At 34.8% G+C, this 21,922-nt stretch overlaps 1 protein-coding gene across 19 annotated transcripts in view; it reads left to right on the forward strand.

Annotated features, from left to right (window-relative positions):
- LOC115209155 overlaps nucleotides 1-21,922 on the forward strand; it is a 1,103,332-nt gene that overhangs the window by 262,839 nt on the left and 818,571 nt on the right. The window contains exon 1 of one of the 19 annotated variants that reach the window (XM_036501165.1): nucleotides 14,329-14,933. The exons of the other annotated variants lie outside the window; for them this stretch is intronic. Coding sequence (XP_036357058.1) covers nucleotides 14,902-14,933 — 32 coding nt within the window. The 5' untranslated portion in view covers nucleotides 14,329-14,901. Of the gene's footprint in view, nucleotides 1-14,328; nucleotides 14,934-21,922 lie in introns of those variants that run through there. 19 annotated transcript variants of the gene reach the window in all.

The raw sequence follows: 21,922 nt of genomic DNA on the forward strand, positions 1-21,922 counted from the left end.
AGGTCTATTTTACAAGTTGATGTTTAAGGTTTTATTGATTATTTACAGCATCTAATAGAAATTGAACTTCCAGGATAAACTTGAACTCCAGTAACAGCATTTATTTATGACATATATGTGCACTTCTACAAAAATGCAAAAGGAATTATTATATAATGTAAACATTAAATTAATGAAAACAATTTTCACAGTATTATATATTCCCATTTCAGGGTGATGCTACTTTCAGTGTATTTTCCTATTATGCACTGTTTTGGCTATTTATGAAGGTTTTCCCCAAAAAACATGTATCTCTGGAATTTATGGTGCAGTTTACGTGAAACTTGTTTTATTCCATTTGTATTCACATTTCAGGGGTTCCTTACTTTTGGAGTATTTTCTCATTATGTGCTGGTTTGGCTGTATTAGATTACAAACAAGCAAGCACACAAGAAAGTAAGCAATCATAGAGTTTTATACCCATTCTCAGTTTTATATCCATAACCAACTGTTGGTACTTGTATTATGTGGTTGTAGAGTTTTCTTTATAACTTTTATATTGTCTAGTTGAAAAGCCGGTTAGTATTTTAGTGTAAACATAAAGAGACAATCATAAAGGCGGGTAAAAAATTTTAGCTACCATAATATTATAAAGTATGTAAATGTGATAGACACTTTATATGAGAACCGTACAATACTGCATAATTGCTATTAACACATTTTCTTATTAGAATGCAAAATCACAAACTTATAGACATTTAACATTGTTATGAAATATCATTTTCAGTTATCACAACACATCATGGCTCAACACAGTTTTACAAATCAAATACATTTTATTCTCTGAAATATTGATTTATGTATACCATTTTTACAAAGATTCCAGAAATCAAGTAAGGCAATTGTAGCTTACTAGAAACATAATTTATGTATGAAATAAACTACATAGAAACATCTGGTATGGATATTTTTTAATACAAAAAAGTATTTTAGAAGAGATGTCGTTAGCAATCAATATGCAATTTTAGTCTTTTATTTGTATCATTTTGTGTTTGATCTTGCTTCAGTTTAGTTTGGAAAATCAATGCAACAACAATTATAAATAACATAATGTTGACTGCTATACAGACACCACAATACGTGTCCTCTGAGGATTGCCTGTTTAGATTGTTTAATACACATTTAAATGAACACTATATTCTACAATGATTTCTATGTCATAAAGGATAAATACAGCATAACCTCATTTATTTACATAGACATATCTATTTTGCAAGTCTACAAAACTTGAGGAAGTGAGGTGTCTTTATACTAGGAAATGAGGGTTAAGTGGGTGGGACAGAGCAGGTTCTTGTTGAGAAGCTACACAGCTACTTACATTTCAGGGAAAGAGTGAGAATGAATCAGTAGTAACTGCAAAGACATAAATAGTGGTGATGAGATGTCCAGGTGGCACCTCAAGGTGCAAAGTGGGGTAGAAGTGAGTGAGCACAGAAGCTAGGAGTGTATGTGATTGGATGTTTGCAAGAGATAGAGCTAGCAAATGGGAGAGAGGATATTGGCAACATCTGCAAAAAATAGGTAAGGTTGAAAGGTGGATGCGAGAATGGTTGATACAAGGGTAGGAGATGGCCAGTGGTGCATGAGTTGGAGAAAGTTGAGGGATGCAACAAGTAAGCAGCAAGAGGATAGTATTAGTGATGCATTCAACAGTAGAAGAACAAGAGAGAGTTAACATATATTTGAGTAGGCTGCATGAGATGTGAAAAAGACAAACAGACATGCATAGTACATGAGAAGAAATAATTGGTGGCCCATTGAGGGTAGAGGAGGAGCAGTGACCAATGTAACATATGGGTAAAGAAAAAAGTATTAATGGATGAATAATGCCTAACAAGTGAAAAATGGTTGAGAAGGGAAAGTATTATTAGGAAACAGAAGGGAACTGCAGTGGGAAAATTGTGATGGTGGTGAGGTGTGAAGTGGAGATTGATTAGAGAAATACCCATTTGTTTTGCGTGCATGCACACACATAGACACATGTAAAATCAATAAAAAGAGTACAGTGAAATTGCTGTGAAGAGTGGAGAATCCAGTGCTCTTGTTCTGGGAAGATGTGAAAGATGAAAAATAAATTAATTATAGCAGAGTTTTACATTCTCTAAGATAAAAGAAAATCTGGTTGCTTTCTCTCATTTATTTCTCACCTTTCAAATTTTCCACGATGAAGGACACTGCCTGAAATGTCAGATTTTTCACTCCTCACAGCAAGTTCACTGTACTCTTTTATCAATTTCATTACTTTACATAATGCAGACCAAAACAAGCTTTTTTGTAGTCTGTTTAGTCATTTATGCATAGACACAGACTTTCAGAAGTCAGTTTCGTCATAATGATGGGTCTTTTCAAGAACCACATATCACCAGACTTCTCAGTCCTTTGCCATCTCTTCTGTGAAACTCAAGTTCCCAATGTCAGCCTTCACCACTTTGTCCTATGTTTTCTTAGGTCTCTGTCATCCACAAGCTCCAGCCATGTTTAGTGAATGGTATTTCTTTATACAGCTGTGCCCATCCATATGCATCACATGTGCAGTCTTCTTTCTTGCACACTACATTTGATCCCTCTTATGCCCAGTTTTTTACATTTCACATCTAGTGGAGCATGCTCACTTCATTTCTTGTCCTCACTGCTAGATATTATTGCAGATCCAACACAAGCATCATAAATCTGCCTTTCACTCCGTGGAAAAAGATCTTTGTTGCTAGCAGCAGTAGTAGTTCTCTGAAATTCTTCAACCTGTTCTTACTCTGGCTACTATACTTTTAGAGTGACCACTTCTTTACTGACAGCATGTCCTAGGTAGCAAATGCTGTCAACTACTTTTAGTGAGCCATTCAGGCATTCAAATAAGTATTTTTCTGGTATGTTCATACAATGTACTGCACAAGTGCATCTATCACATGAAATCTGAGTTCTCTGCTAGTCTTGCTGTGATTCCATTTCATCTCTTGTGTGTTCATAATATACACTGAATACAACATATCAAGTTTATACCTCCTGTTTTTCTGCATAGGCTATTTCCTTGAAGATATCAGAGTTCTGTCTCCTTTATTACTTACTAAGGCCTTTGTCTTGGCTAAATTTACCTTTAGACCTCTGGATTTTTGGTTTAGCTTCCATGTCTGGACTTTCCTCTATCATTCCCCCAATAGATTCAGTTACGAAGACTAGATCTTCAATATATTGGAGTTTTCATAGACAATCTTTAAATCCTTTGTGATGGCAAGTAGGACTATGATGAGTCTGAGGAGATTGAGAACTGAACCTTGAACCACATGCTTAATTCCCTAAAGTCACTGTTGACTCTCAATTTACTGCATCCTTGTACATGGCTTTCACAACTCTCACAAGCCATTTCCTTATTGGCCACCAGATTACTATATGTGGTACCATGTCAAAAGCATTCTTCAGGTCAATAATGGCCAAGAATAATGGTTTACACTTAGCCGAGAATTTCTTCTGCAGGTACTTCATTAGAAAGATTACATATGTGGTACCTCTCTCAGATACAGAACCAAACTGAATCTCATATTGGCCTATCCTGTCACAAATCAATTGTTATGACTCTCTTTCTTTGACTACATAACCTGTTCTAGTAATTTGATTCTCTATAATTGCTTCTCTCTCAGGTATTTCCTTTGTCTTTGTAGTGGTTTACAATGATACTGCTATGCCAGTCAGTGAGTGTAAGTCCTTGTATAAGTTGATTTACAGGTGGTTATGCTGTAGCCTACCTCACCAGATATTTTGAGCATCTCTGCAACTTTCCCTGATGGACCTGCAGCTTTCCTGCTCTTCATGTCTTTGGTGGCTTTATCTACCATACTGCTGTCAACTTGAATTGTTGTTCCCTCTGTAGGGTCAGAAAAGGTAGCTGCTCTTTATCCCATGCATACTCTGCATGCAACAGCCTCTCATAATAACACTTTCCATATCAATAGCTAGTATGATCTCAACATTCCAGATACATTTCTCACAAGGATATCTCACACATTTTCTTGTGATCCTGAAAACCTATGCCTCTGATCCTCATGTTGCAAGACATGCAAATCTTTTCTTCTCTGCCTCATCTTTTACCAAATATACCTGTTGCCTTGCTGCTCTTCTTGTCACTTGGTAATGCTTCCTTATTACTACCTTCCTTCCAGGTTTTCCATGCCTGTCTTAACTTTTATTGCCCTATCAACCATATTACTCTTTCACCACTATACTTTTGGCTTAGTCACAACTTTGCTCCTGGCACATATTTGCTCTGGCCTTGAGTAAGTTATTTCATTGTAATTTTGGGTTTTCATTTACACTACAAGTATCTAAATGTACCCCCTACTGGCAGGAGTTAGAATTTCTCTAAACTCTTAGCATTCAGAATACTCTGTCAAATGTAATGCTTATTTATTCACATTGTTTTGAATTAATCATGCAATATCTTGCAGCTATAAGGTTCTGATGATGTGATCATTTAGTTTTGTAATGACATTTTAGGCTATGTGTGAGAGGCCAAATCTAGTTAGTTTGAACATAGAACAGGTAGAATATTTGGGTATGTATGTATGTATATATATATATATATATATATATATATATATATACTTGGAAATGGATGTGTGGCGTTCAATTAAATAATATATATATATGTATATATGGATGCGTATATGAGTATAGGACACACTAATTGTGTAAACAACATGAAGTACACAAACAAGCGAGTTAAATACACAAACAACGAGAAAAAAATGGAAAACTGGGCAAGTAACACAAATAACAACCCTTCATCAGTTGTCAGCTGTCTATCTACTCCTCATTTTGAGCATTCAATGACAACATGAATCTTCGAAGACAGCTGCTCCCATAAATTCTAGAATAAAATTTTGAATTTATGGAGGATCAAAATTAGGAACAAAAACAGGACAGTGGGGACATACAAGGAAACCGAATAAAAACAAACATGGAGGGTCATTAGACCTGAATGAGAGGAAAATAGTGAATGCTGGAAGAAATATTTTCTTTGAAAAAAGAAAAGACAGCAAAGAGAGATAGAAGACATCCAGTCCTTAGAGCATCATGCAAGGACTAGATGTCTTCTGTCTCTCTCTGCTATCTTTTCTCTTGTTTGCATATTTAACCTGTTTTTTTTTTTGTGCTTCATGTTGTTTGCACAGTTGGTGACATTCTGTATCCACATATGCATATATATATATTTCTCTATCCTTTCTCATTTTCCCACTCTCTTACTCTTCCTTTCTCTCGGACTTTCCCTTGCTTTCTCTTACCCTTTATCTTTCTCTATCTGTCTCTGCCATTTATAAAAAAAATGGATTTCCACGTTTAAATTACAAATCTGCTTCCACTTTACCAGGTTCAAAATTTGATTGAAATCAAGCAAAAGGTGTCCAATCTAGACCACCAAGTGTCCCCTAAAATCAATAAAATCCCAGTTTTCACACCAAAGCAACCACTGTAGCACCACAAAACGTCTCCCAATCAATTTCCCCTCTCAAGTTACCCTCTCCTGTAAATTTGAATCCCCTTCCAGTCCCATTTAGACCCCTTTTTACATAAAAATCCAATTTGTATCAATGTTCGCCTTCTTCATTTTATAGATAGGATTAGATGCCAATCACACCAATCTGGAGGGGCTTAGAGCCCCTTGAATCTTCTCACCATAGCAACCGCATCTTTCCAGATGGTGAGTTTTAACCTACTCAACTCTGCCTCATCACAAAATTTTTTCTCTAGTTGTGATAGTGATTCAGCTATAAAAACAAAGTTATCAGCATAAAGGAGCTCCCAAAGGTAACCCTTTTTAAATTCCTCTGTTATGGCCTGGAGGACTATTGTGAACAAGAGGGAGCTGAGAACTGATCCTTGGTGAACTCCTACTTGTACACTGAATTCATTACTATACTTGTTGTTGACTTTCACCTTATTGATAGCATCCCTGTACATGACTTGTACAGCTATCACCAACCGTTCATCTATCCCTATTTCCACACTGAGCACCAGATAAGGGAGCAGGGAACCCTATTAAAGGCTTTTTGTGTGTCAACGAAAGCCATACACACGCACACACACACTGAGGTTTATATATATTTATATAAATAAACTTCTTTGTGTGTGTGTATAGTTTGATTTATGAAAGATGTAAGATATGAAGATATTTTGTTTATTAATCACTACAATTGTTTCAACCCATCTAGCATCGATCCTTCATGGGTTAGAAACTTAACAATTGGTTTAAGAATATCCATTAGTGTAGGTGTGTCTCTTCAGGTGATATTAAGAGGATGTATCTTGTTAAAATAACAACTGTTCCACAAGGTATATTCTCAGCTTGTGTATAGAAATGCAGCAAATTAAGGGATACAACTTCATTTTTATAGAAGATCAATAATAAATAACAAATGCAAAAAGAAATGAATACACAATACAGCAAAAAAGGTATTAAATATAACTGTCAACAGATATGGATGTATAAACACCTTCATTTAGGTTGTATGGCACACATACACTTGCTTGTACAAACATCCACATATAAGCATGCATACATGGCTTGGTGCGCATATGCTCACACAGCAAATTAAATAGCTACTTAATGTTTATAAGAATGGAGAGGTTAGAGTTAAACCTAATTCATCCATATAGGTAAATTATGGTTATTAATTTGGCTAACAGTTACTCAAATTTATTCTCACTGCATTATGCAAAAGTGCATTTATAAGCATGTAAGCATTTTGAAAGTCTTTCAGAAATTCTATTAATGATCATCTTATTGATCCACAAAATAGACAGGGATTCCTTAGAGCTGAGTTTGCATCTCCTGGAATGGATATTATATGGTTGTGCATTCCTTATGAACTAAGTTAGATCATATTTAACTTATCTTCCATAAGTTGCCACACAAAATCAGCCAAAGATGTTGAATGCCTCTTGTTGATTTTCTTGACACTGGCGACATGTTTGCAATAACGATACTTGAATGAATCAGCCATTGCCTTAATGTAAACGCAATGTAAACATATGGTCCTCCCCTTGTGTGTACGGTACATTTATATACAAGATTTGTACTCCTACAGAGGTTCATCAATGAGCATTTTGATTTTTCTTTGCATGGGCATTTTTAGATTTAGTTGTACGAGGTCTGATCAATAAGTATTCAGGCTGTTGTCATAGTAATGAAGCTAAAGCACACAGAGTAAAGCTGCTTGGCACAGATTGACTTTGAACTCTGCTGTGCATGAGCACTAAGTTTTAACATTCTAGCTCACTTCTGCTGTTTACAGCAGTGCTTGGAAGGAACGTGTGTAGTGTGTAATTGTTGAATTGAGCCTGACTGAGCAAGTTGTCATGGCAATACCTGCTCAGAAGCTTACGCAAAGTTACAGAAAGTATATGGAGAGGAGTGTATGAACCACCACATGGTTCTGGGTTCAGTCCCACTGTGTGGCACCTTAGGTAAGTGTCTTCTACTATAGCCTCGGGCCGACCAAAGCCTTGTGAGTGAATTTGGTAGATGGAAACTGAAAGAAGCAGGTTGTATATATATATATATATATATATCATCATCATCATCGTTTAACGTCTGTTCTCCATGCTAGCATGGGTTGGACGGTTCGACCGGGGATCTGGGAAGCCAGAAGGCTGCACCAGGCTCCAGTCTTATCTGGCAATCTTTCTACAGCTGGATGCCCTTCCTAATGCCAACCACTCCGTGAGTGTAGTGGGTGCTTTTTACATGCCACCTGCACAGGTGCCAGGTGAGGCTGGCAACGGCCATGGTCGGATTGGTGTATTTTATGTGCCACCGGCACGGAAGCCAGTCGAGGCGGCGCTGGCATCGGCCACGAGTCGGATAGTGCTTTTTACGTACCACCAGACCAGGAATCCTGGCTGGTTCAATTTGATTTCGATTTCGCTTGCCCCAACATGTCTTCGCAAGCAAAGGGGGTTGGCATGGGTGCCTGTTGTCGGATGAGGTTCTATATCGACTTCACTTGCCTCAACAGGTCTTTGTGTCGAAGGGAGGAAAGGCATGCATAAGTGGGCTGGGCTCACTTGTCCTGCCTGGTCTTCTCACGTACAGCATATTTCCAAAGGTCTCGGTCGCTGGTCATTTCCTCAGTGAGGCCTAAAGTTCGAAGGTCGTGCTTCACCACCTCGTCCCAGGTTTTCCTGGGTCTACTTTTTCCACGGGTTCCCTCAACTGCTAGGAATTGGCACTTTCTCACACACCTATCTTCATCCATTCTCGCCACATGACCATACCAGCGCAATCGTCTCTCTTGCACACCACAACTGATGCTTCTTAGGTACAACATTTCTCTTAAGGTACTAACGCTCTGTCGAGTATGTACACTGACATTACACATCCATCGGAGCATACTGGCTTCATTTCTCACGAGCTTATGCATGTCCTCAGCAGTCACGGCCCATGTTTCACTGCCATGTAGCATGGCTGTTCGTACACATGCATCATACAGTCTGCCTTTTACTCTGAGCGAGAGGCCTTTAGTCACCAGCAGAGGTAAGATCTCCCTAAACTTTGCCCAGGCTATCCTTATTCTAGCAGTTACGCTTTCAGCTCACCCACCCCAACTACTGACTTGGTCACCTAGATAACGGAAGCTATCAACTACTTCTAGTTTCTCCCCCTGGAAAGTGACGGAAGTTGTTTTCTGCAGATTTTTGGAGGTTAATGCTCCCGAGCATCTGCCACATACAAAAACTATCTTCCCAGTTAGCCTACCTTTGACATTGCTGCACCTCTTATGTGTCCATAGCTTACACTGTGTACATCTTATAGAGTTTCTACCTACACCTTTTCTACAGATCGAGCAGGGCCATCTTCCTGAAGACATTTGTGGATTGTCTACCTTCCTACTTATTAGTACTTTGGTTTTAGCTAGGTTGACTCTAAGGCCCCTCGATTCTAAACCCTCCTTCCACACCTGGAACCTCTCTTCCAGTTCTGATAGTGACTCAGCAATTTGAGCAAGGTCGTCAGCATAGAGGAGCTCCCAGGGGCAACCTGTCTTGAATTCCTCCGTAATTGCCTGGAGGACTATGATAAATAGGAGGGGGCTGAGTACTGAACCCTGGTGGACCCCAACCTCTACTTTGAATTCTTCTGTGTACATGTTGCCAACCCTAACCTTACTTACGGCATCTCTGTACATGGCTTGCACAGCCCTCACCAGCCATTCATCTATCCCTAGTTTCCTCATTGACCACCAGATAAGGGATCGGGGGACCCTATCAAAGCTTTCTTCATGTCAACGAAAGCCAGGTACAGGGGCTTATCTTTGGCTAGGTATTTCTCCTGCAGCTGCCTTACCAGGAATATAGCATCAGTGGTACTTTTCCCTGGCACGAACCCAAACTGCATCTCATCTAAACTAACTCTCTCTCTAATTAGTTGGGCTATGACCCTCTCCGTAACCTTCATTACCTGATCCAACAGCTTGATACCTCTGTAATTATATATATATATATAGGTGCATGTCATAGTGTTTATGGTATTCCCTAGTGGCTTGGGTATTTGGATCATGATCTTAAGGTCGCAAGTTCAATTCTCAGCAGTGTGTTGCATCTTTGAGAAAGACACTTTATTTCACATTGCACCAGTTCACTCAGCTGGCAAAATTCAGTAGTACTTGTATTTCAAAGGGCCAGACTTGTCTCATTCTGTATCATGCTGAATCTCTCTGAGAACTATGTTAAGGGTATGCATGTCTGTGGAGTGTTCAGCTACTTGCACGTTAATTTCGTGAACTGACTTTTCCACTGATTGGGTCAACTGGAACCCTTGTCGTCATAAGCAATGGAAGGCCATTTACATAGACACACATATTTGCGTTAGTGTGTGCATATGTGTGTGTGGCATAGTGCTTCTGGAATTCTGAGCTGCAAATGGCTAAACCATCTGCAATACAAAGACCACAATGCTGTCCAGCCATACACATGATCATTTATCAAGAGATTAATCCGCAAGCCAGAAAACGTGATAGGGAGATGACTACAAAGGCTCATTCCTTCTTTTGTGAAGAATGTATCAACCCAACATGATGTACTAGCCACCCCCCCACCACCACAGATCATTAATTATTAACATCAATCAATGCTTTACCTACAGTGATTTCTACAACTATCCATTATTTGTGTTCTGTCTTATCAACAAACATTACTACCATTAGTGTCTCCCTCTCTCACATTTCACTCTGCCATTATTGTCTCTCTCTCATTACACTCTACCATTACTAACGTTCATTATCTCTTCTAACACAGTTCCCTCCAGTGTTACCTTCTCCACTCAGATCAGTCTATTTCCTTTCTCTCCCTTTTTCAATAACTACAATTATCTCCTCCTCTACCTGCTCTATTTCTTATATTGCCTGAATGAACAGGGACAACATTGCGTTGAGAGGACTCTTGTCAAGGATATGACAACCTCTTTAACACTGCATGATAAAATGCATCTCATATAATATGTAAAGTGATGGAAGGGGCATCTAGTCAAAGAAACTATGCAAAAATAAAATATACAAGTAAAACTTAGTCTCCCAACCTGTCTAAGTGGGTAATAACTCTAAGTAAGAACTGACCCAAATACTAACAATCCATACGATCCATACCAGCATGGAAATCAGATGTAAAACAGTGGTAGTGGTAGTGGTGGTGGTGACATCGGTGGCAGCAGCAACAGTGGCTCTGATGGTGGAAGTTATGCATGCATGCATGTATGTATGTATGTATGTATGTATGTATGTATGTATGTATGTATGTATGCATGCATGCATGCATGTATGTTTGTGTGTGTTGTGTCTGTGTTTGTGTGAGCATATGTATCTACATTTATACTAAAAATATTATTCTTAGAAATGAAATGGGTTAAGTATTATTACCCACTGATGTTAAAGACTAAAGAACATTCTAAAAAGGACTGACAATTTTTGTGAATAAATTTAAAATTTAGCCATACTGTAATTTAAAAACAATATATTTTGAATATTTAATGTAATCTTGTGTTTAAGATCTTTAATTTAATTCCAATTTACTTTAGAACAACATATGAGGATAAAATAGATTTGAAACCATAAATTAAATCAAAAGTCATTTGTTTTACACATCACTTCTCGAAATCATGTTAGAAATGGGTTTGAATTCTTTCTGGACTATTATATTACATTTGCTATTTAACAGGTCTATTAATGTGTTTTTTTTTTTACTTATCTTAATTGAAAATAAGCAGTGTTCCTATCATTGTATAGACAATGTGAAGAATAGCATCTAGATTTAAAAATCATACCACACACTTGTATATGCTTTAAAAATTGTTTATTAAATCTTGTATGAAAAGAAAATTTTAATTTAAATGAATAAATTCTTTATCTTTTTTTTAGTTTTTGTCAATATTATTGAGTATATGTTTTCCATTGTAGGACACATTAAAATTTCCAAAGTAACTATTGTGATAAGCTCAAAATAAATATTCTTTTCTAATTTTACTGATTTTGATGGGTTATAATGAATTGAATGGAATAAATCCTTCACTTGTGATAACATTAAATTATCCATTGAATATAACCCTCATTAACATTGAATTGGTTAGTAAAATTATTTACTGTCAAACTGAAAAGTAAATAATCATCTTAATTTGTACTATTTAAAATACTGAGTCAATTGACACAAATTATTGACTGCCTATAAGAATCTTTAAAGTTATTAGGTTAACCAAGTAGTGGTCTAGTGACCGTATTTCAGTAATGTTATAGTTTTGCAAATGCAATAACATTTTCAGATTATAAGAATAGTTTTAAGTGTTTCTATAAAATATATATAAATAACTGATGTAGATTATATTATAAAAATCACCTTTCTGGTGGAGCAATAACAGGTAATGCAATAAAAAGAAAATGAGAAAAAAATAGTTATAACTGTGTTGCAAAATAAAGGCATATAAAAGAAATTTTACCATATACTATGTTATGCAAGTTCTATACTAAGAATCTGAAACACTATAGTTTAATTTTTGAATTCTCTTTTCCTTTTTAAATTCTTTTCTAATTTTAGAGTTAGTAGTAGTAATTTGTGATTGCTCATATTTTCCAACTATTCAGTTCATATCAAAGGTAATTGACTTAACACAAATTAAAGCCAGGAAGCCACCATAATTTATAATTTTAATTGATCTCTTTTGGTACTTGCAATCTACTGTTTCAAACACTGTTAATTATACTCTCATTTTTAAATCAAAATATTCAGTGTTATTAGCTTAAATCTGTTACTTAGAGCAAAGGTACTTTGATGCCCATCAGTTTTATGGCAAATGACCTGCAACAGAAGGGATTATTTCTGTTATTTTAACATAGTGAAAATTGAATTTAGGATAAACATGAAAGTGATTCTGCATAAAGCACACTTGACAATTGTTATGTTCACCATGTAAGTCTTCTGAATGAAATTACACAAGGTGAAGATAGAATAGATGATTTATGTTCATGGAACAAAATTAGAAAAACTTATGCTATTACCAGTCACAAATACATATAACTATAGCTTGTGAATAAGTCCTTTGTTAACAGCTATGTTTTCTTTCCATCTTTTCTCTGAAGATTCTACTAGCTTCTTATTTATCAAACTTTTCAATCCCATTCTTATCTGTTGAAAACTATTTGCTGCACTCCTGGCTTTATCTGCTTCTTTCATATTATATTTCTCCCCAAATATTTTATACTTAATTATTTTAGACAGTTCTTCAGCCTTAATAGTCACTCACTAACTGCCAAGATTCAAGCGAAAAAATCTTATTAGACAGGTTGATACAAACCTTGCACTTTCTATAAAATTAGACAGGCGGACACAAACCTTGCACATTCTATAAAATTACACAGGTGATTATTTAATTATAAGTTCATCATAAATAAATATATATTTTAATTTTAACAATAACTGCCTGAATGTTAATGTATGGATTTATATATCCATTCCCAGCTTTACATGAATGGCAGTTTATGAAAGCTTATGTAAATATAAATGTATCACTCCATATGTGGACTGATACATTTATATTTACATAAGCATGTCTTGAAGCAAGAAAATTGTTGTTATATTAATACATTTCTGACATATCTTCATAAATATAATTTGATACACTGACACCTAATCATAGGTATATATGTGTGTATGTTTGTGTGCATGTGTACATTTTTAACTGGTACTTAAATTAGAAGTGGTGTATAAAAATTTAAGTATTAGTTAGGTTCTTCTTGGTACTGACTCTTAAAAATATAAATGCTTTTGTTTTTCCTCTACCCTTGTATGATTGCTTGGATTTTTTTATACATGCAAATTATATTTGAGTGTACACAGATTTTTATGCAGTGAATTTTAAAATAATGTAATGGAAGGTAGTAAAATTCTCTACATAAATGCATTTTCATGATATGCACAACCACCTATATGATAAGCTCAACAAGGAAACACATGCAGATATCTTCATACTATCAAGCGTTACACAGACATAGAAACAAATACTCAGACTTATTCTGTCCAGTGTTTCCAGTAAAATCTCAATTATAAATATTATTTCTTTCCAGCTTTCATACATTATATTTCTTCTCTCATTTCTTCTCTGTTAAATCTATCCTTTCCTACTTGCTCTCCATTTTTTTCTCAGTCTAACTCTTTCTTCTCTGCATGGAGTGTTTTCTATTCCTCTAGTTGTAAGACTTTTGCTCATTTCAAATACATCAGCTCAATAAACATACTGTAAGTGTTATAATAACAAGTACCAATAGTCCTCCAGCAAAATAACTAATATCTTCTTCTTTTCTATCTATCTTCATCACTTCCAGTGTTTCCCTTCTTCCTTCATTCTTTTTTCATATATTTATTGCTCTCTCTGTTTTCCAAAACTATAAACTACTGTTTGCATTATTTTTCTCTCTATATTTCTTCCTGTTTGAATCAGTTCTATATTCTCATCATATTCTTCTTTTATTCATTTTCTCCAACATACTTTCTCACCATCATTCATTCTACTATTTTATTCCCAACTACCTCTTTCTATCTTTTCTCACTTTCCATTAATCTCCCACTCCTTCTCTGCCTCATCATTAGAGTATTACCTAAATGAATTTAAAAGAGTTAACATTTCCAAATGAAGTGAATTTATTGAGAACTAGAATGAGATGATAGTATATTATTGTAGAACATGAGAGAATTGAGTGGTAAGTCGGAAAATAGTATCACTACTGCTTAGACAACAGCGACAAGGACAACATCAAAAACAATAACAGCAGCGGCAGCAGTAGCAGTTACAGCAGCAGTAGCATCAACAGCAGAGGCAGTGGAAGCAGTTTTGGTGGTGGCGGCAACAGCAGCAGCAACTGGGTTTTGTCGCAGAGGCATAATTGAGGTAAAAGAAAAAAGAAAAAGAGGAAAAGGAGAAGTGTAAGACAAGAAATAGAAACCATAAACCATGAAGTGGATACACATTGATAAGAAATAGCCAGAAATGTCTGGGGGGGGATCTCTACAAAAAACATCTTTCCTACACCCCACCAAAAACAAAACAAAACAAAACAAAGCAAAAAGAAAACAAAATTAATATGAAAAATATTTTAAAATACACGTATTGTAAATCTATACCATTTTAAGTATATGTTAAGAATTAAAGAAAGTAAAATCCCTTCTTTGCTGTTGAAGTATCACCTACAAGGAATACCTTTTTTCCCAATTTCACTGTATAACTTGTTTTGCTTGCGTGGAGGAAGATTTGACAATTTACCATAGTACTACTAGCAGCATCAGAACTAGCAAGAGGCATTAAAGAGGAGGAAAAAAAAATAAAAAAACCCAACAATGTTGTACCTTTTGCCAATAAGTCCTGTTAGGTAAGTTAGGTGTATCATTATTATTATTATTATTATTATTATTATTATTATTATTGTTATTATTATTATATCATCACTGTATGTTACTATTAATACTAATACTATTAGTCTTCTCATTATTTCGGCTTGATTTAATTTATTGTAACCTTTCTCCAGAATGTGTAGTGGTTCTGTGCCTATCTTAGAAATTATTATTCTTTTCATCAGGGTTGATGAAAAAAGTACCAGTCAAATACAAGGGGTTGATGGTATCAACTAACTTCCTCCCCTCAAAATTTCTGGCCTTGTGCCTAAATTAGAAACCATTATTATTTCTCATATTATTATAATTACCATTTGCAGTCTTTTTTACTATTTATGTATTTTTTCAAATGAATAAATTCCTCGATGTAAATGCCAAATTTTTGGTGTCTTGGCATATTTTTTCAGTTTCAGTGTTCAACATGTGCTTGTTAACAAGTATTGTGCTTCATATATTCATATATTCCTGCATTCATAAGAATGTGTATATTTATAAGTATTCTATAGCATCTCCAAAAACTCTTTCAGCTTTCACCATTTATATATTCGTACTCAAATATGAACCAATGAGAGAATCTCTACGCAGTTGCTTTATCTGTAGCAAATAGTTAACAAATCTCCCTCAATTCACACCTACTGACATAAAAAAAAGGGTATATTAGAGAATGTAGTCTTGGATACATTTTACTTGAAACCGGGGACAGATTGGTCAATTCTAGAATTCTATAGATCATAGGTTTGTTTATTCAGTTACTGATGACCTAGGGCTGAAGAATATCAGTAGCAACATTCTCAAATACTTTGTTAAATGTATATTGGGAATAAATGCCTTTATTTATTGATACAACTATTTGCTAACTAGATATTATTTGGAAACATTGATTTCTTATTAAAACTGATTGTTTATACATACTCAATGCTATATTTATCCTACTTATAATCTGCAATTCTTTATGAGTATAACTTTATGTAATTTAGCTGAACATGGTACCAACATTTTTATCAGTAATATAAAGTTGAAATAGATTTAAGGTATGTTATTTTGTATCAGCAGTATATTCTTTGTTGCAGTTAAAATAATATACTATTTATATCGAAAGGTAAAAAAAATATCAGAGTGTGTGGGGTCAGGAATGGAGAAAAGTCATAACTCAAGATATATACCCGTACAGATGTACTCTTCCCCTATGTGTATGCAAGTGTATATGTGTATGCACATTGAGAATGAATAATATTCATATCATTCACCTTGCAAATTCAAATATTTCAATTGATTTAGTATTTCTTAATTTCTAGTCATGTCTGTATGAAATTAAAAGGTAAATCTCATATCATGCCTTCCTATAGAGTTTTGTTACTATTATTATTAATTTTCTGAACCAGTATTGAGTACATGTGAAATAAAATAAATTTTGTAGTTACTTGCAGAAAGACAACACTTGTTAGAATCACAGGATTGTAGCAGCGATTTTGGAATCAAAACTGATTCAAGTTAGTTTCAGAAAAATTCTACGTTTTTGAGTTAAAAACAAATATAACTAACAGATTGCAATCTATTTTGTAAAGCACTTTTGAAATACTCTTTCATGGTACATAAACAACTTAAAATGTATAACTAAACAAGCAAAAAAAAGTCATTAGTAAATGCATATGTACCTGTGTGTATGTGTGTGTGTGTGTGCATGTATATGTATGTATGTCTTCATGTATTGTTAATTTTTCATTTACTTATACATTTATATTCCTTACATACTATAGGTATAAATATTTTTAACTCAGAAGGATGCACAAATACATGCCTGTGTCTGTGTGAGTACACACAGTAGTACATGTACTCATTGCATGCATACCTGCATGTGTTTATATGCATATATATATATATATACATATATATACACACATACAAAGATGGATTTGCATCTATGTGGATGGGATGTAAGAATTCATGAAAAAAAGACATAATATAAATACATATATGTATTTATATTAGAAACATATATGTTATGATATGTGTATGTGAATGTATTTATAAATATATTGATATTCATACCTATGAGTGTGCATGAGTATTTATATATATATGTATATATATATATACATGTTTGTATGTATATTAAATACATACATGGTTCAAAATGAAAGAAAAGACAGTTACAGGTAAGGGAAAATAAACCCGGTGTATTAGCTTGGCACTCAGGGAAAATGAGAGAAGTCTTTGACATGTTGAACCTACGGTCTTCTATGTAAAGGAATGATGGGAGAAAACAGATAGAGAGAGGATATATGTATATAGATACACGCACACCTATGGTCTCCTATACAAAGGAATGAAAAGAGAAAACAGATAGAGAGAGGATATATATGTATATACATGCAGACACACACAAATATGTATCTGTGTGTATGAAGTGTGAAAGTGTATTTCATGTGACATAATATGTATGTGCAATCTTGATTTGCCATAGGTACATATTGAATTGTGAGGAGATTGATTACTATTTAGGGCAGTCAACTCATAAATAGTTACTGCAAGTGTTCTCGCAAATTTCTGTAGACCTATCTAAGGCAAAACATTTGGTGTTTTTAGTAACATATTGCAAATATATATATATATATACACACACGTTAATATATATAAATATATAAATATAATTATAGTGAAGAGTGCTGATAAGCAACACCAACACGCTAGACATAGGTGCCAAATGATGCTAAAAACAAAATGCTGGGTGTCTATCTCTAGCGTGTTGGTTTGTTTATCAGTGCCCTTCATTTTAATTATATATTAGTGATAATTATTACCTAAATAGTTTTTTATAACATGCTGCCCACTTCATAAAATCTTCATAATGATTTTATCCTTAATCATGCACATATATATATATACACACACACATATATATACCTATATATGTATGTTTGTATTTATGTATATATATATATGCATGTATATGTATATATATATATGTGTACTTATATATATGTATGTATGTATGTAAATACATATATATATATATATCATCATCATCATCATTTAAAGTCCATTTTCCATGCTGGCATGGGTTGGACGGTTCGACTGGGGTCTGGGAAGCCATGAGGCTATGTGTATATACATATATATATATATGTGTGTGTATGTATATATACGTATATTATGTATGTATATATATATATATATAATATATATATATATATATATAGGCATGTATATAGACATATGTATATATATTTATATATATAAATGTAAATATATGTATATGTATGCATATGTGTATATATGTATACATAGGCATATGTGTATATATATATATACATGTATTGGGTTGTCGGAAAATTCGTGCTGATTTTTAAAGGAAAGAAAAAGGTCAATAAATACTTGCCATTATATTTTTAATTAACCAAATATGAACCATTTTGTTGCACAGTGTGTCTCCATCTTTCCTTTAACTTTAAGATACCCTCTTCCCAGAATTGAGGTGGTTTCATGGCAAAGAATTCATCAAGGTATCTTTTTACGTCATCCAAGGAATTGAAATTTTTACCATGAAGAATATTCTGCAGAGAGCTGAGTAGGTGGAAATCTGAAGGAGCAATATCTGGTGAATATGGAGGGTGGGGTAACACATCCCAGGCGAGCTGCAGCACCTTTTCTCTGGTTCCCAAAGCATTAAGTGCTGAAAATGAACTTTCTTATCTTCCAATTTAAAGGGTTGCAGAATTAACACAGGTTATAAGAACATAAACCTTCTTCCACGAAAAGATAGCTTAAACTGTACTCTAAATGGAGGTGTAGTCAAATTCTATTATATGGACTCAACCATGTTCTAAAATAAGTTGAAAGATAGGCTACTATAAATCGGCACAAACTTTCCAAGCAACCCAATATATATATTATATATATATAATATATATATATATATATATATATGCATATGTAAATATATGTGTGTGTATATATATATAAATACATGTATAAATATACATATGTACATATATATATATATATATATATATATACACATATAGGTATATATATATATATATATATATATTATATATATACACATATGGTATATATATATATATTATATATATAATATATATGATTATGTATATACACATATAGGTATGTATATAACATATATATATATATACATATATATATATATTATATATATATATATATATATATACATTTATACCTATATATATATATTTATACATATATATACTTATATATATATGTATATAGTTAGGTACAAAAATTCAGGGTGAATACTTGATAACTGTAAGCACCTGTATATGCCAGTTAGTGGTGTAGGTGATAGGGTATATTTATCAAAAGAAAAACGGGATGCAAAGGATTTAGTGGTACATATGTTTCTGGCTTTATTGGACAGTTTATATCAATGCATAATTGATGTAGCATGTATGTCAATAGCCTTCCTCAGCCGTGCACAATTACCACACCAAAGACTTGTATTACATTATAAGTATACATTATATGTATATATATATATATATATATATATATGCATATATTTAAATTAAATTAGAGATAAAACCTCTATTAGGCAAATCAAACTGAATATATTTTTATATATATATATGTATATGTATACTTTTTTTTTCCTTTACTCGTTTCAGTCGTTTGATTGCAGCCAAGCTGGAGCATTGCTTTTTGTTGAGCAAATTAGCCCCTGGACTTATATTTTGTAAGCCTAATGCTTATTGTATTGGCCTCTTTTGCCGTACCACTAAGTTATGGGAATGTAAATGCACCAGCATTGGTTGTCAAGCGGTGATGGGGTGACAAACATAGACACCAGACTCCAATCTGATTTCCCATGATTTCTACAGCTGAATGTCAACCACTCTGACAGTGTAATGGATGCTTTTACATTCCACCAGCACAGGTGCCATTTGCATGACACCGGTATCTGGCATCACTGAAATTACTTGGCTTGATGAGTTTTTTTCTCAAGCATGACATAATCCCAAAGACCACACAGTGATTGCCTTCCTGAGAATCAACACTCCAATGGAGCATTTCAAGTGCAAATGGCATCAGTCACTTTGCCTCTGTGAGGCCCAATGCTCAAAAGGTTCTTCGTATGTGCTATCAGCACAAGTGCCAGTTACGTGGCACCTTTATCACAACTGTGATTTTACTGCTATATATTTATACATATATATATAATGTATGTCTATATATATATATATATATATATATATATTATATATATATATATATATATACATATATATATATATATAATGTATGCCGATATATATATATATATTGGTATGTGTATATGTGTATGCACGTATATGTATATATGTGTGTTTGTGTGTGTGTTTTAGGGGGGAGGTGCCCTTGTGATTTTTTTGCTTGTCCCCAATTGTTTGGCTAAAAATTCTTCAACTTGCTGCACCAGTATGGCCACAAACTGACTAAAATAATAAGGGATAAAAGATATGTGGGTCATTCGATATTATAGCTGTTCATATGTACGTATATGTGTGTGTGTGTGTGTGTATATATAACTGGAAATGCGTGTATGCATAAATATACATGTATACACACGTTTGCACAGATATATCTAATAAATTATATATATTCTTATGTGTGTGTGTAACCACATTTTTTGCCTCCATCTTCCTTTTCTATTGGAAGAGTATGTATATATATATATATAATATATATATATATATATATATATATGTGTGTGTGTGTGTGTATATATATATGGTGGCAAAGCACGACCTTCGAATGTTGGGCCTCACAAAGGCAATGACAAAAGACCGAGACCTCTGGAGATATGCTTTGACTGAGAAGACCCGGCAAATAAAGTGAGTTCACAGCTGTAACCTTCACCAGTGTCACATAACCAGCCCACTCAAACATACCTTGGATCATAAGGTGTCTTGCCATGTTTGAGGAGACCTATTAAGTCAAGCACCTCAAAACCAAAATCAAATGGAATTTGTAGTTGTGATCCCCATGCCAGTGGCATGTAAAAAGCACTATCTGTATGTGGCCAATGTCAGCGCCACCTTGACTGGCTTCTGTGCTGGTGGCATGTAAAAGGCACCAACTGATTGTGTCATTGCCAGCCCCTCTGGCTCCTGTGCAGGTAGAACGTAAAATGCACCCACTATGCTCTTGGAGCAGATGGCGTTATGAAGAGCATGCAGCTGTAGAAACACTGCCAGGTTAGACTAGACCCTAGTGCAGCCTCCTGGCTTCCCAGACCCCAGTCGAACCACCCAACCCATGCAAGCATGGAAAACGGACGTTAAACGATGATGATATACATATATGTATATATACATATATATATGTATTTATACATATATATGTATATATATATATATATATATATATATATATATGGGGATTAATCTTCTCTCTTCTATGCCAACTCGCCTCCCCTTTTCATCTAACCTCCTCCCTGACTCCTACTTCTCTTCATTCCTACATCTTTTCACCCCTACTCTCTTTCCCTCTTCCTCCCTTACTCTCTTTCTTCTCTCTTTCTCTGTGCTCCCTCACTCTCCTTCTCTCCTCTTTCCCCCCTCCCTCCCTCCTTCCCACCAAACTCTCCTCCCTTGCCCCTACTCCTACTTCTCTTCACTGCTACTTCTCTTCACCACTACTCTCTTACCCTCTTCTCTCTTTCTCTCTTCTCTCCTACTCTCTTTCTCTCCCCTCCTTCCCTCTTCCCTCTTACTCTCGACTCTCTTCTCTCTTACTCACTTTCTCTCTCTTCTCTTATTCTCTTTCTCTCTTCTCTCTCTCCTCACATACCCACCTTCCCCTCCCCCATAAACCCACCTACCCCTACTCCACCTTCCCATACCCCCATCCTATCCCATATCCCTCCTCCACATACCCCACCTCTAACCCTATTCTCTGCCTACCCACAAACCCAAACTCTACCCCAACCCCCAGCCGAACCCACCTC

Source organism: Octopus sinensis, linkage group LG3 (assembly GCF_006345805.1).
Source record: "Octopus sinensis linkage group LG3, ASM634580v1, whole genome shotgun sequence".
Classification (NCBI taxonomy): Eukaryota; Metazoa; Mollusca; class Cephalopoda; order Octopoda; family Octopodidae; genus Octopus; species Octopus sinensis.